We start from the raw sequence: 15939 nt of genomic DNA on the forward strand, positions 1-15939 counted from the left end.
CGGTTTGTGTGCTGTCAAGATCCCGAGTGGTTGGAGCAGTCCAATTGTCAGTTCCAAAATGTTTTTAATGTATGAGAGAGTAGCCAGTGTGTTGGGGTGTGTCTTATCTTCTTGGTGTTGGGTGTCCACTAAGCATCTGCAGATGAAGCTGTGGGGATATCCATTTTTAGCAAAGACTTTGTACAGGTGTTCTTCTTCCTCTCTTTGAAGTTCCACAGTGCTGCAGTGTGTTGCTGCTCTTTGAATAGGGTCCTAATGCAGCTCCTCTATGAGCAGGATGAGTATAATTTACAAAGTCCCATGCAGTAACTGCACTAAACATTATGTAGGACAAACTACATAACTAGCGATCTGTATCCGTGAACACCAACCAGCAACTAAGCGACATGACCAACTCTCATGTGGGCGGCACGGTGGCACAGTGGTTAGCACTGCTGCCTCACAGCGCCAGAGACCCGGGTTCAATTCCCGCCTCAGGCGACTGACTGTGTGGAGTTTGCACATTCTCCCCGTGTCTGCGTGGGTTTCCTCCGGGTGCTCTGGTTTCCTCCCACAGTCCAAAGATGTGCAGGCCAGGTGAATTGGCCATGTTAGGTAAGGGGTATGGGTGGGTTGCGCTTCGGCGGGGCGGTGTGGACTTGTTGGGCCGAAGGGCCTGTTTCCACACTGTAAGTAATCTAATCTAATCTAATCTCCCTGGCATCCATACACAGGGAGAACAAGAACCATGAGTTTGACTGGGACAACACAACGATACTAGGACAGGTGAAACTCAGAACGACAAGCGAATTCCTGGATGCATGGTACTCATCCCCTGGACTCTATCAACAGACACATTGACCTGCACCCAATATACAAACCGCTGCAATGGAAAACTGGAACCGGCACCAACCGGAAACAGCTCAAATAGAACCACATCAATTCAAAGTGGAACAGTATCGCAGCGCATCACAGGAGGCAACACAGTTCTGATGAGGTCATCTAGAAAGGGGACAAAACATCTGCATACCAGCTCAGCAAACAGACCAACAATGAATCCAACCAGCTCCCGAGCTACAAATCTTCACAAAAACTTTAGGCAGACTTGATTTGGGAGCTTAAGCTGAAGGAACCCCTAGAGCAGAGTGATCATAATATGATAGAATTCGTCCTGCAGTTTGAGATGGAGAAGCTGGATTCAGATATAATGATATTATAATTGATTAAAGGTAACTACAAAGACACGAGGGAGGTGCCGGCAGAGTTGATTGGAAGACAAGCCTAGCAGGTAAGACGGTGAAGCAACAATGGCAGGGATTTCTGCGGGTAATTTGAGAGGCACAGCAGAAATTTAACCCAAGGATGAGGAAACATACTAACGAGAGGATGAGGCAAACATGGCTGACAAGGGAAGTTAGGGTCAGCATAAAAGCAAAAGAAAAAGCTGGCAATATGGTGAAGATTAGTGGAAAGCCAGATGATTGGGAAGCCTTTAAAAACCAGCAGAAGATAACTAAAAAGCAATTTTAAGGGGGAAGATAAAATTGAGAGTAAGTGAGCTAGTACAGCAAACTTTGTTTTAATTGGCACAATATGACCCGGCACTCTCAATAAGCTGGCAAAAATTATATCCATGAAATTCCGGAAGTTTACTGTATTATCATGATCTCCACGCTGTCTGAGTCGTCAGTTACAGATGCAAGTGAGAAGGCTCTCTGCCGTTAAGTGTTATTAAAGGCAAACTTGCATTATTACTTAAGTGATTTATGCTGTAAATAAAGTATAACAGAGATGTATATACCCCTGCATTACACTTCTATGACTTAATATGGTTTTTACGTTGTTTATGTGGACCTCATGATCAACTGGAATATTTGAACAATTGGTAAATTCCTGGTCCCATAGGTGCTGGTTAATAAAGAATTTTGCTGTAATAAAGAAGAAGATTGTAATATATAGAGGAGTTTGGACTACTAGAAAAGTGAGGCTGGTGAAGTATTAAAAGGGAAGAAAGGAATGGTGGAGGAGTTGAATAGGTACTTTGCATTAGTTTTCACAGTGGAAGATACCAGCAGCTTACCAGAACCTCAAGTGAGTTAGAGGGTAGAGGTGAGTGTAGATGCCATCCCTAAGAATAAGGTGCTGGGAAAGCTAAAAGGTCTGGTGGATAAATCACCTGAAACAAATGGACTACACCCCAGAGTTCTGAGGGGATAAATTAGGAGATTGTAGAGGTATTTGTGGTGATCTTTCAGGAATCATTGGAGTCATGAGGCTCCCAGAAACTGGAAAATGGCTAATGCAACATCCTGATAAATAAGGGAGGGAGGCAGAACACAGGAAACTGTAGGCAGGTTAGCCTGACCTCAGTTGTCGGTAAGATTTTCGTGTCCATTATTAGGGCTGAGATTGTGGAGTACTTGGAACTGCATGGTAAAACAGGGTTAAGTCAGCACAGCTTTGTCAAGAGGAGGTCATGCATGACAAATCTGTTAAAATTCTTTGTGGAGGTAATGAGCACATTAGACAAAGGAGAGCCAGGGAATGTAATTTATTTGGATTTCCAGACGGTCTTTGACACGATGCTACACTTAAGGCTGCTCAATAATTTAAGAGCCTGGGATGTTTGGGGCAAGGAACTGGCTTGGATAGAGAATTGGCAGAAGGCAGAGAGTAGGAATAAAAGGGTCTTTTCAGGTTGGTAACGTGGTGACTGGTGCACTTCCATAGGGAGATCAGAGTCAAGATTAGAGTGGTGCTAGAAAAGCACAGCAGGTCGGGCAGCATCCGAGGAGCAGGAAAATCGACGTTTTGGGTAGGAGCCCTTCATCAGGATAGATGTGTTGATGTTTGAGGTGGTCCAGAGATTAGATTAGATTACTTACAGTGTGGAAACAGGCCCTTCAGCCCAACAAGTCCACACCGACCCACCGAAGTGCAACCCACCCAGACCCATTCCCCTACATTTACCCCTGCCCCTAACACTACGGGCAATTTAGCATGGTCAATTCACCTGACCTGCACATCTTTGGACAGTGGGAGGAAACCGGAGCACCCAGAGGAAACCCACGCAGACACGGGGAGAATGTGCAAACTCCACACAGTCAGTCGCCTGAGGTGGGAATTGAACCCGGGTCTCTGGTGCTGTGAGGCAGAGGAGATTCACAAGAACTATTCTGGGAATGAGGGCTTTTCATATGAGGAGCAGTTGAGGATTCTGGGTCTGTATTTGATAGAGTTTAGAAGGATGAAGGAAGATCTTATTGAAACTTATAGAATATTGAGATGCCCGAATAGAGTGGACATGGAGTGGATGTTTTCCCAAACAGGAGAGACTATGACCTAAGGGCACAGCCTCTGAGTGAAGGATCAACCCTTTAGAAATGTAATGAGGAGGAATTTCTTCAGCCAGAGGGTGGTTAATTTGTGGAACTCATTGCTGCAGAGGGCTATGGAGACCAAGTCGTTGAGTTTCTTTAAGACAGAGATTCTTGATTTGTGAGGGGATGAAGAGTGACAGGGAGAAGACAGAAGAATAGCGTTGAGAAATGTATGAGCCATGATTGAATGGCAGATCAGTGTTGATGTGCTGAATGGCCAGATTTTGATCCTATATCTTACAGTGTAGTAATAGAAATAAATAGGTAGATTGCAATATAAGTAATTTAACTTTGGTTTCAATCCTTATCTTTGATAAAGTTAAGTAGCACAGAATTAAAGAGAGGTTCACCAGTTATTAAAACAGAATCACCCTCTTCATTCTTGGCATTGGGTTCACAGCCTTTCTCAAGTAAATACTGCACATTTTCTTTAAGATTCAACTGAACCGCCAGAAAGAGAGGGGTTTCACCCTTCAGAGTTTTCTGCTCCCATGTTCTAGGATGAGAAGCTGTAATAAATGAAATGTTAGTTAGAAATAATAACATAAATCGGCCAATTCAAATATCATTAGAAATCCACTTGTGTCAACTACACGAAACTCCTCATAGTAACTTGTTAAATTGCAATGATTATTAGTTTAGAAAAATAGATATACAACACTGTTTTGCTCTTAGTAGCCAGAGCAAAGCCCAAAACAAAATCTTCTTAGAATCATAGAGCCATAGAGCCATGGAGTTGTACAACATGGAAACAAACCCTTTGGTCCAACTCATCCATGCTTACCAGATATCCTAAATTAATCTAGTCCCATTTACCAACAATTGACCAATATCCCTCTAAACCCTTCCTATTCATATATCCATCCAAATGCCTTTTAAATGTTGTAATTGTACCAACGTTCACCACTTCTTTTGGCAGCTTGTTCCATTCTGTGTGAAAAAGTTGCTCTGAAGGTCCCTTTAAATCTTTTTTCCTTTCACCTTAAACCTATGTCCTATAGTTTTAGAATTCCCCCACGCCTGGGAAAAGACCATGGCTGTTCACCCTATCCATGCCCCTCATGGTGTAATTTACCTCTATAAGGTCACCCCTCAGCCTCCAATGTTCCAGCGAAAATAGCACTAGTCTATTCAGCCTCTCCCTACTGCTCAAATCCTCAAACCCTATCAACATCCTTGTAAATCTTTTCTGAACCCTTCCAAGTTTCACAACATTCTTGCAATAGCAGTGAGACCAGAACTGAATGCAGTACTCCAAAAGTGGCCTAACCAATGTCCTGTAGAGCTGCAATATGACCTCCCAAATCCTATACTCAATGCACTGACCAATAAAGACAAGCTTACAAAATGCTTTGTTCACTATCCTATCTACCTGTGACTGCACTTTTAAAGAATTATGAACCTGCACTCCAAGGTCTTTTTGTTCAGCAACACTCCCCAAGACCTTACCATGAAGTGTAATCCTGCCCTGATTTGCCTTTCCAAAATGCAGCACCACACATTTATCTAAATTAAACTCCATCTGCCACTCTTCAGCCCATTGGCCCATCTGGTCAAGATCCCATTGTACTCTGAAATAACCTTCCTCACTGTCCACTACACCTCCAAATTTGGTGTCATCTGCAAACTTACAAACCATACCTCCTATGTTCATATCCATATCACTTATATAAATGACGAAAAGCAGAGGCACCAGCATCGATCCCTGTGGCACACTGCTGGTCACAGGTCTCCAGTCTGAAAAGCAATCCTCTACCACCACCCTCTGCCTTCTACCTTTAATCCTGTTCTGAATACAAATGGCTGGTTCTCCCATCTATTCCATATGATCTAACCTTCCTTATCATGAGGAAACTTGTTGAATGCCTTATTGAAGTCCATATAGATCACATCCACTGCTCTGCCCTGTTCAAATCTCTTGAATTACTTCTCCAAAAAACTCAATCAAATCAGTGAGACGTGATTTCCCACGCATAAAGCTATGTTGACTATCTCTAATCAGTCCTTGCCTTTCCAAATACGTGTAAATCCTGTCCCTCAGGGTTCCCTCCAACAACTCGTCAGGCTCGCCAGTCAATAGTTCCCTGGCTTTTCCTTACCACCTTTCTTAAACAGTGGCAACATGTTAGCCAACCTCCAATTTTCTGGCACCTCACCTGTGGCTATCAATTATACAAGTATCTCAGCAAGGGGCCCATTAATCGTTTCCCTAACTTCATGCAGAATTCTTGGGTAAACCTGAGTAGGGTCAGGGGTTTATCCACCTTTCTGTGTTGTAAGACATCTAGCACCTTCTTCTCCTCTGTCATATATTTTTCACCATTTAACAGAAAGACCTTTTTTATCTCTTATCTGCATGCAGAAAATTTCCAGCTGTGAAATCTTAACATCTCCAGTCAGCATAACTCTTATTGTAGTAATCCCCATAAATTACATTTATTAGAAGTAATTATTTCATATTCTTAATCCAATGTTTAGAGTTTTCTACTGCCCAGTGGAAAAATTTCCTTTGGTGTGTAGGACTAAGTACTGTATTCTAAATTTGATGACTTTTAATCTTTAATGTTACTGAGTTTTTTTTAAAGGGATTCCACTTCATGAGCACACAGAATCTCAAGGGGTTAAATGTAGTTTAGATTATGCCCTGCTGCAAATGGAATGCAACACTATGACTGAAATATTCAGGTGTCAAAGTACATTATGAAACAAATACTGGAACTTCATAAGGCAGGAAGTACAGTGCAGAGATTGCTTGCTCTTAATTGAATGGTATACAATTTTAAATTCAACTTCTTATAATGTTTTCATAAGCAATCCTGTTCAAAATTCCAAACAATGCAGATGACAACCCTATACATAACTTGAAAATCTGGTCTTCCTTGTAAAAATGTTTACAACAAATACCAGTGTAACATGTTTAAAATTATAAGGTAGTACCAACAATGCAAAGTTTTTTTTTGCCTTCTCACAAACACAGTGTATTAGTTATTCTGAGTTGAAGAGTGTGGTGCTGGAAAAGCACAGCCGGTCAGGCGGCATCTGAATAGCAGGAGAGTCAATGCATAAGCTCTTCATCAGATATAAGGGGTGGCCCAAGAAAGCTGAGCGATAAATGGGAGGGGGGTGGGGCTGGTGTGAAGGTAGCTGGGAATGCAATAGGTAGATGAAGGTAGGGTGAAGGTGATAGGTCGGAGAGGAGGGTAGAGCGGATAGGTGGGAAGGAAGCTGGACAAGTAGGACAGTTCAAGAGGGCACCCTCCCATTTGTTCTCTCACCTCCCTTCGGCATCCCTTTATATCTGATGAAAAGCTTATGCTCGAAATGTCGACTCTCCTGCTCCTCAGATGCTGCCTGACCGGCTGTGCTTTTCCAGCACCACACTCTTCGACTCTGATCTCCAGCATCTGCAATCCTCACTTTCTCCTGTATTAACTATTCTGTACAGCCTAACTCCTAAACCATGATATTCCCAAAAGTCGTAAACTATCTCCGATGGATATCAGTAGCAGACCTTGTCCATCACGAGTTGACACTGATGGCTTTTCTAATGCTATTGAAAGCAACCAACATTGAGGGGTGACACACATCTGAAGACATAATTGAGCAAGGACTAACTCAAGATTGATGTTTTTCTAGTTGATTTAAAATTAATAAATAACAACATTAACATTGACAGTGTCACCTTTGAACGTAGCTCCAAGAATTGCCTGATTTAACTGTGCAGCGGCTTCGTGCAGAGGAAGCCAACCTCTTTCATCAATTTCAGTAAATGCAAAGGAATGAATGGACAGTTGTTGCACATCTGCTTCCTGACCTAGAAATGAAATATTCTTCAGTCATTTACAGGATGCTGATAACAGGAAAACAATTTCAAATATTCAGATAATTTATCAAGTATTCCACTCCACAGAGCACACAAGGTAGTAAATGTAGTTAAGATGTCAAAGTAACCTTTGAAACAAATGGTGGAACTGTATATGGCAGGAAGTGCTCCATGCAGATTGATGTTTGAATGAATACAGTTTTAATGTGTAGTATCCCTTTACTTTTCCTCCCCAATGACAATTCACCTAATAATAGATGGAGGAAGCATTAAGTCCTCGAAAAGAAACTAAAATTCACGAATCACTGCTAATCAGTGGGTAATATATGGAACCTCAGTGTGATTTACCCTTGTATTTTTTATCTATGCATTTTGGAAATTTATTGTCTGGACTTGCTGCATGAAAGATACTTCATTGAATCACTACAGTGCAACAAGAAGCCATTCGGCCCAACAAGTTTAGACCGATCTTCCAAAGAGCATCCCACCCAGACCAGACCCCACCCCATCCCCGTAACCCTGCATTAACCATGACTAATCCACCTAACCTTTGGACTGGGGGAGGAAATTGGAGCATCCGATGAAAGCCCATGCAGACATGGGAACAAAATGCAAACTCCACACATACAGTCACCCAAGGCTGGAATCAAACCCAGGTCCAAGGTGCTGTGGGGCACACTACATACACAGTAAAAAAAAAAGCCTGTCAAGTAAATCCATCCATGTACAATAGTGCTGTCTGTTACATGTTTGCTCAGTTTTCCTTTTTTAGATGTGTTGTTCAAGCATTGTGATTAATACCAAACCTTCTGTAATTGTATATTAATTCACCTGTTTTTATCGCTTCGACAACCTTCCTGTTTTCTTTACTTGGTAAGAACCTACACACAAGAGCAAGGTTATATGAACTGCAGATTTAGAAACATGCTCCAAGTTTACTATTGTTCTATACTTTGTAATTTACTTCTAGTAATTTTTTAAAGCTTTTAAATCTCAGTGTTGCTGAAGCTTTGAGCTGGACATTTGTTTCTATTTTAGTCATTTTAAAATAGCACAATTATTCAATAAAACAATAGAATTGTTTTAAGTATAAGTCAAATACTTAGACACATGCAAACAATAGGAGTACAATTATATGTTTGAAACATGTTTCGTCATAAATTAGATTACAGCAGCTATTGATCTTTGAGACCGTTACAATTTCTTGTTTCCCTAGGTTAAACGTAAAAGGATGTGTCATTGTTCCTTCGGTGAATAAAACACAGTTTACAGTATGATCTCTATGGACTGTGAACCATTAATTTTAGTTTTGCTGAGTCAGCTGATTGTGGCCAAGGGTGCTTTTTTAGATTAGATTACTTACAGTGTGGAAGCAGGCCCTTCGGCCCAACAAATCCACACCGACCCGCCGAAGCACAACCCACCCATTCCCCTACATTTACCCCTTTTACCTAACACTACGGGCAGTTTAGCATGGCCAATTCACCTGACCTGCACATCTTTGGACTGTGGGAGGAAACCGGAGCACCCGGAGGAAACCCACGCAGACACGGGGAGAATGTGAAAACTCCACACAGTCAGTCGCCTGAGTCGGGAATTGAACCCGGGTCTCTGGCGCTGTGAGGCAGCAGTGCTAACCACTGTGCCACCGTGCCACCGGTGAACCCGGTGCTGTTACGATGATACAATTATCTTGGATTTTACAAAATAATCAACTGGTTCTTTTGATCATTATCTACTGACCAATGGAGGATGGTCACTGCTTGGCTACCAGATGAAGATAGGATTGGATTCAGCTATAATGGACATAATGTCGATAAATAAATATTAGTCATTTGGTTTAACCCTCAATGAATGCACAGTACCCGTGGCAGCCGTGACCCAACAATATTGGGTAAGATGCGATTTCCTTTTCTGTTTGAAATGAATAATATTATTATTGCTGGTGACTAAATTCAAGATGTGATGCTGTGATACTAAAAGTCTGAAAAAGCCACTGATTCTTTGGTAAAGACTGTAGTTCAGATGGGAAATTGGGCTGCTGCATAAAAGAATAAGTTGAGGTTTTGAAATATTTGTACTCGAGTTAGCATTTTCTGCATTCAAATCTGACACATGTTATATGTATAATTTAATCCACTCCTATCAAAGCTTGATTTCCTATCACAAGGCACTGGGAAGAAAGTAAATTGGCAACCAATGTTTTTTTTTTACAGTGTGTAGAGATAATATTACATGAACATATGTTGTTGCCAATAATAGTCGACATAAACTATATACTTGTTTAGAAAGGAATGGAAGCACTGGATCAGTATAGTGAATAATTTCTACAAGATCAAGGCCATAATATATGGAATGATGATGCTTTTGTGACAATATCATTGGTTAATAATCCAGCAGCCAAGCTGGTACAAACCCCACTGATGGAATTTAAATTCAATTAAACCGGTGATTATCAATTGTTGTAAATGCACGAATGTCCTTTAGTTAAGGAAATATACCACTTTTACCTTTGTTTGCCTACATGTCACTCCAGACTCACAGCACTATGGTTAAATGAGCTATCCTATAAAATGCTGGAAATGTGTTGCTGGAAAAGCGCAGCAGGTCAGGCAGCATCCAGGGAACAGGAGAATCGACGTTTCGGGCATAAGCCCTTCTTCAGGAATTTTATCCTATAAAATGATCTGGTAACCCATTCAGTTCAAACAGTGGGTAAAAAATGCTGGTCATACCAGCACCATCAGCATGAAAGAATATGAAGAGGTGTAATTGCTTGATATAGAAATAAGGGTAGGATTACTGCACTGTACCTGAAATCCTCCAATTCTGCTTCAACAGAATGCAAACAAGGATCCTGTGCACAGGCATCTAGCAGACTTTGTTCCAGGATATGTTGCATTATTTCCTGATCTGCCCATTCTTCATCTGTTGTTGTTACATTCATGTTAAAAATTCTCAGTCAGATTCTGACCTAAATAATTGTTGCCCTTTCACACCAAGCAAATTGTGTACCATAATTTGTAGTGAAAGATTCCTGTAGGTATATAAATATAGAGCGTAAATTATTTAACTTCTATTTCCTCCCTCAGTTTGATTCTCTTGATGTCCTTTACTGTTGCTTGACAAATATCTCCCTTCAGTGAACCTGGTGGCAGAATACAGCATTCATAAACTTTTATTCTGATTAATAACTTTCCTGACAACAATTAAAATTACATTGAATATTTGATATATGTATTTATTGTTCTGGATTTAGCTTTGGTATCCATCGTTTATAGTAAAGTGATGGGAAGATCCATAAGGTTGGACTGAAGGAAGGCAATAAGATGGTGGGGCTATTAATTTTGGGACTGTTGGTGCACTGGAGATTTAGAGAGATGGCTTATATGTAGTGCTCTTTATGAACTCTGAAGGTAGTACACTTGTGTTTATGTCACTGCTGTTTGTTATCCTCAACCTTGGGGTGTTGCTCTTTGACTAGGGGGTAGAATAGGCTGGTGCTTCAAGATGGCAAAATTATGGAACATCTAGAAGATAATCACAAATCTAAGACTTGTATTGCAAAGTTTTCCAGAACTGTCCTGTTGCTTGAGCAGGATGATTGTTTATTCAATCATGTTTTTTGTTCCTTGGTTATAGGCCAATCCTGAAAATATGCCCAGCTAGCTGAGAGGAAGCTTGAGTTCTGTTTGGACAGGATAGTCTCTGTACCAGATAATAGTTGACTGTCTGACTAGAATAAAGATGCATACAGAGCTCTGTCACAGGTCAATTAAGTCATGACTGCCTCAAATATGGTGGACATAGATTCACAGGATGGATTTAAGTGTATTAGCTATGAAAGAGGGTGGATTATTTAGATTGTTTCCAGTAGAGCATCGGAGGGTGTCGGGTAACGTGATAAAAGTATCTGAGATTATGAGAGGCATGAATAGGGTAGATAGTTGGAGTCTTTTTCCAAAGATGGAAATGTCAAATACTAGGGGGCATAAGTCTAAAGTGAGAAGGGGAAAGTTTAAATGACATGTGAGAGGCAAGTTTTTTATACAGAGGGTGGTAGATGCCTGAAACACCCTGCTAAGGGAGGTGGTAGAAGCAGAAACAATAGCGATATTTACGAGACCTTTAGACAGATACATGAACAGGCAGAGAAAAGAAATATTGAGCATATGCAGGCAGATGGATTAGATTAGAATGCTAACATGGTGGGCACAGTCTTAATGGGCCAAAGACCCTTCTCCAGTGCTGTACTCCTCCATGTTCTATGATGATCACATATTAACTGTAATTCGAGTAGAAGTTCTTCTGATTGCCAAAAATACCAACCTGACGATGTGGAACAGACTGGCAAAAGTCATTTATCCTGGGCAAGTCTACCAAGCAGGTGATGCCTAAGACATTTTCATCCTGGCATTGCTTTATTCATTGGAAACAAGATAGAGATATTCCTCCTGCTGTGGAGAGCTTTGATGATCTTCTTAATTCAGTAGACAGCAAATTGTGACATGTTTTTAACGTTGCCAGCTGAAGATTAAAAGGAACCCATGCAGGGCAAGGTGATTTTAAGCAGCCATTAAGGTTAAACATAATGCCGTTGATACCCTGATGTGAGACTCGATATGTGGTTGCATGAGGGCTCAGCACCAACCTCCTTTTGTGTAAGATAATTAATCCTGAAATCCATTATGGGTATGGCATCCTGTATGATGCATTTACTCTCCTCTCTCTTTTCATGATTTGTTGATTGATCTGTTTCTCCCTCTGCTCTGACAACTCCAATGACATTATCAGACCACTTTGACTGCAATTAAATTATTTATAAAGCAGGTAAAAACAAGGACTGCAGATTCTGGAAACCAGAGTCTAGATTAGAGTGGTGCTGGAAAAGCACAGCAGGTCATGCAGCATCCGAGGAGCAGTAAATTCGACGTTTCGGGCCCTTCATCAGGAATACTGGCAGAGAGCCTGTATTCTCTCCATCCTTCAGGCTCTCTGCCTGTATTCCTGATGAAGGGCTTTTGCCCAAAACGTCGATTTTACTGCTCCTCGGATGCTGCCTGAACTGCTGTGCTTTTCCAGCATCACTCTAATCTAGAACATTATTTATAAAGCCGCCAAAAACATCTAATTTTCATCAGTCAAGCTTAGTTTAGTAGATTCTGTTAAGAAACAAAAAGTATCCATGCAACCTGAAGTTACAAACCAGCAACTAACCTGTTAAGTATTACATAACCTCTTTAAATAGCTCTGGTGAACAATCCTTTATTGCTCACTAATAGAACATAGAACATTATAGCACAGTATAGGCCCTTTAGCCCTAGATATTGCGCTGGCCTGTGAAACCAATCTGAACCCCATCTAACCTACACTATTCCATTATCATCTATATCCCAAGTTTTTTTAGTGAGTTTACGCATGGCACTGAAAGCAGACCAATATCACACCAGGGCCCTATAACAGGCAAAGGAATCTTATTTGTATAAGTTATTCTTTGATTTTAAATAGTGTTGATATGCACTATGCACACTTGCAGAGAAGCGTAATTAAACATAACACATTTCTGGTTCATAATGAACCTTCTTGCAAATCATATTTAACTTGTAAACTCATTTAGCACCCGAATATCAAATATTGCACAATCAAGTTTCAAGGCCAAAATGTAATTTTCGTTGTTGGAGAATATTTTGTCCCTTTGTTGCTGGGATGAAAATGCTTTAGAAAACAATTACTTGTAGAAAACTTGTTCCTGATACAAATTTCTGGCATTTTTCACTTTCAAGTAGTGTATGACCATTAATAGGAGCTATAAAACCTGCAGATTCAGTTGATCTATTTATATTTCGTGACTTCAGCAAACAACATAATTGATTTAGGTGTTACTTTCGATTATCAGACAGAAATGTTACCAGTATGAGCACGCTCTATGAAATGTCTATTCCAGCAGTTTTATTTACTCACCTTGTGTTTCTTTACTCAAAATATGACCTAGAACATTCTGACTACGTTGTTTTCCAAGGTTGCCTCACTGTCAGTTGTCAGTGACTCAACCAATTGCTAAAAATAACAGCAGTGGCCTTTCTGTTTGTCTGTCTCATTTCAGTATTCATCATCTAGAGACATGATCCAATGCCACAAAGTCCTAAATAAAACTGAATGGGAAACAATTTAGCTCTATTTTTTAAAAACAATCTTGAACTATTTTACTTTCTCAGAAGGATATATGGAAACCTGATCCCCGAAGAGTTTACTAGGTTTACATTTTTAGCTGAAACTTTATTGCTGGAACAGCACAGCAGGTCCGGCAGCATCCAGGGAACAGGAGATTCGACGTTTCGGGCACATGCCCTTCTTTACATTTTTAGCATTGACTCCAGTGATTATTTAAGTTTATAAAATTTATAAATGGATGTACCTGATTTTTGTTTTAACCTTGTCACTTATTTACCAATGAAGTCAGTGACTTTGGCTGGAAGAAATGGTGAAATCTCCTAGGCTTGATGTATCACACATTAAAAACGGAAAAGTAGAACTAAGCATCCAGCCTCAGGCAACTGTCTGTGTGGAGTTTGCACATTCTCCCCGTGTCTATATGAGTTTCCTCTGGGTGCTCTGGTTTCCTCCCACAGTCCAAAGATGTGCAGGTCAGGTGAATTGGCCATGCTGTGAAATGTCCATAGTGTTAGGTGCATTAGTTAGGGGTAAACATATGGTAGGGGAATGGATCTGGGTGTGGACTTGTTGGGCCTCTTTCCATACTGTAGGGAATCTAATCTAATCTAATCTTATCAGCTGAATACAGTTATTTTGCAAACAGCAAATGAGAATCCATTGTTTATTTCTCCTCAGTTGCAGTTTCAGTTTTTGAATATTGAGTTTTTTTAATGGAAATTTTTAAAAATATCTGTCAATTGGTCATGGATGTTGTCAAAGATGGATATGACCCCTACAACCCCCTAACGTTAAGATCATATCCCTTGTTTTGGATTCCACAAGAGGAAATGGTTTCTCCTTATCTACCCTGTAACTGCTGTTATTTTTAGACTACAGCAGAATATAAACTCAAGAGAATATAAAACAAATTATTTTAACTTGCTAGGATAATTTTAATCCATTAAGATCTGGTGATTCTGTGATATAAGTTCAATTATTTACCATCTGTATTAATGAGTTGGGGAAGGGGTCAAAGTGTATTGCTGATTTGCTGACAATACAAAATAGGTGGGCAGGCATGTTGTGATGAAGACATAGGAATCTGCAAGGGGATATAGTGATGTTGAGTGAGTGGGCAAAAAAGCTGGTGATGGAATTTAATTTTGGAAAGTGTGATGTCATTCATTTTGATAAGAATGAAATGGAGAGAAAGCCCTAATAAAACCACTGCAGACGGATTTGTGGTTCTTGTCCCTGAAATACAAAAAGTTATGAAAGCAAATGGAACTTTGACTGTTATTGCTGGGAGAGTAGTGTTGGCGTTTAATACAGAGAAGTCTTATTATGACTGTAAAAGAGTTGGAAAGCTATCTGGAGCACTGTGTACAGTTTTGCTCCTGGTATTTAAAAAGGATAGGCTGGCTGGCTGCATTGGAGTCTATTCAAAGGAGATTCACAAGGCTCCTTCCTGGGATGAAAAGGTTGACTTATCAAGAAAGGCCAAATGGATTAGTGTTTCGAAGAATGATGGGTGATTTTATTGAAATACCCAGGTTCTGAAGGGTTCGACAAGCTAGAAGTTGAGAAGATGCTACCACAAGGATATTAAAGGCAGTGATAGTAAAATTGCAAAGACGCTGCCCAGAATCTTTCAGTCTTCTTTACAGTCAGGGGAGGTGAAAGAGAACTGGAGAATTGCAAAGTCAAAAATCACACAACACCAGGTTATAGTCCAATAAGTTTAATTGGAATCACTAGCTTTCAGAGCACTGATCCTTCAGCAGGTGGTTGTGGAGTACACACTTGTAAGACACATAATTTATAGCAAAAGTTTACAGTGTGATATAACTGAAATTACACATTGAAAAATGCCTTGATTGTTTGTTAAGTATCTCATCTGTTATAATGACCATGTTAGTTTCACTTCTTTCATATGTGAATCACAAAACCTTTTTAAAAAATTACATTCTCAGGTTAACTTTAACAACTGGTGTCAGCCCAGATTATTTAAATTTATAAGATTGATAAATGGATGTACCTGAGGTATATTTTAATCTTGTCACTTATTTACCAATGAAGTCAGTGACTTTGGCTGGAAGAAATGGTGAAGGTGTTAGCCCCCTGTGTGCTGTTGTCTGTGCCATAATGTTTAGTTTGATTCTAATCTAAAAAATGAGTTAACAGAGTCTTACATGGATTCATGCAGTTTTTGAGCAAAGTACAATGTAACTGCAAGTACAAATTCACCCCACAAATGTGTATGTGTATGTGTGCATGTGTGTGTGTGTGGACTATAACTTGGTGTTGTGTGATTTTTAACTTTGTACACCTCAATCCAACACCGGCATCTCCAAATCATGGAGAATTGCATCACACCTTTGTTCACAAAGATAGATAAGGACAATAGGCAATCCAGAGTAAGAATAAGTAACTTGAAGAGAGACAAATTCAATAATGGCCAGAATGAGCCGAATGAAGTGCAACAAGATGTTGACAGGAAAAAAACTAGCTGATATTGGGTCCCTTCAAAGAGGAGATGGTTTTGGTACAGTCAAGGTATATTCCCTCTAAAGGGAAATAAATCCAGAGCTCTCTGAATGAAAA

General features: G+C 40.2%; 1 protein-coding gene across 6 annotated transcripts in view; it reads right to left on the minus strand.

Annotated features, from left to right (window-relative positions):
* The window catches only part of asb14a (ankyrin repeat and SOCS box containing 14a), a 293833-nt gene extending 280637 nt beyond the window's left edge, over positions 1-13196 (minus strand). For 3 of the 6 annotated variants that reach the window (XM_087994324.1, XM_043708117.2, XM_087994322.1), the window contains exons 1-5: positions 13144-13196; positions 9996-10219; positions 8014-8063; positions 7042-7173; positions 3710-3868 (exon numbers count right to left, since the gene is read on the minus strand). In XM_087994324.1, the coding sequence (XP_087850450.1) occupies positions 3710-3868; positions 7042-7173; positions 8014-8063; positions 9996-10129 (475 nt within the window). In that variant the 5' untranslated portion in view covers positions 10130-10219; positions 13144-13196. Of the gene's footprint in view, positions 1-3709; positions 3869-7041; positions 7174-8013; positions 8064-9995; positions 10220-13143 lie in introns of those variants that run through there. The other 3 variants (XM_087994323.1, XM_087994327.1, XM_087994325.1) reach the window with 3 other exon arrangements.
* Between the last annotated feature and the right edge of the window lie 2743 nt (positions 13197-15939).

The sequence above is a fragment of the Chiloscyllium plagiosum genome, unplaced genomic scaffold, assembly GCF_037043375.1.
Source record: "Chiloscyllium plagiosum isolate Xiang-an unplaced genomic scaffold, Cpla_swu_hap1 HiC_scaffold_14, whole genome shotgun sequence".
Taxonomy (NCBI): domain Eukaryota; kingdom Metazoa; phylum Chordata; class Chondrichthyes; order Orectolobiformes; family Hemiscylliidae; genus Chiloscyllium; species Chiloscyllium plagiosum.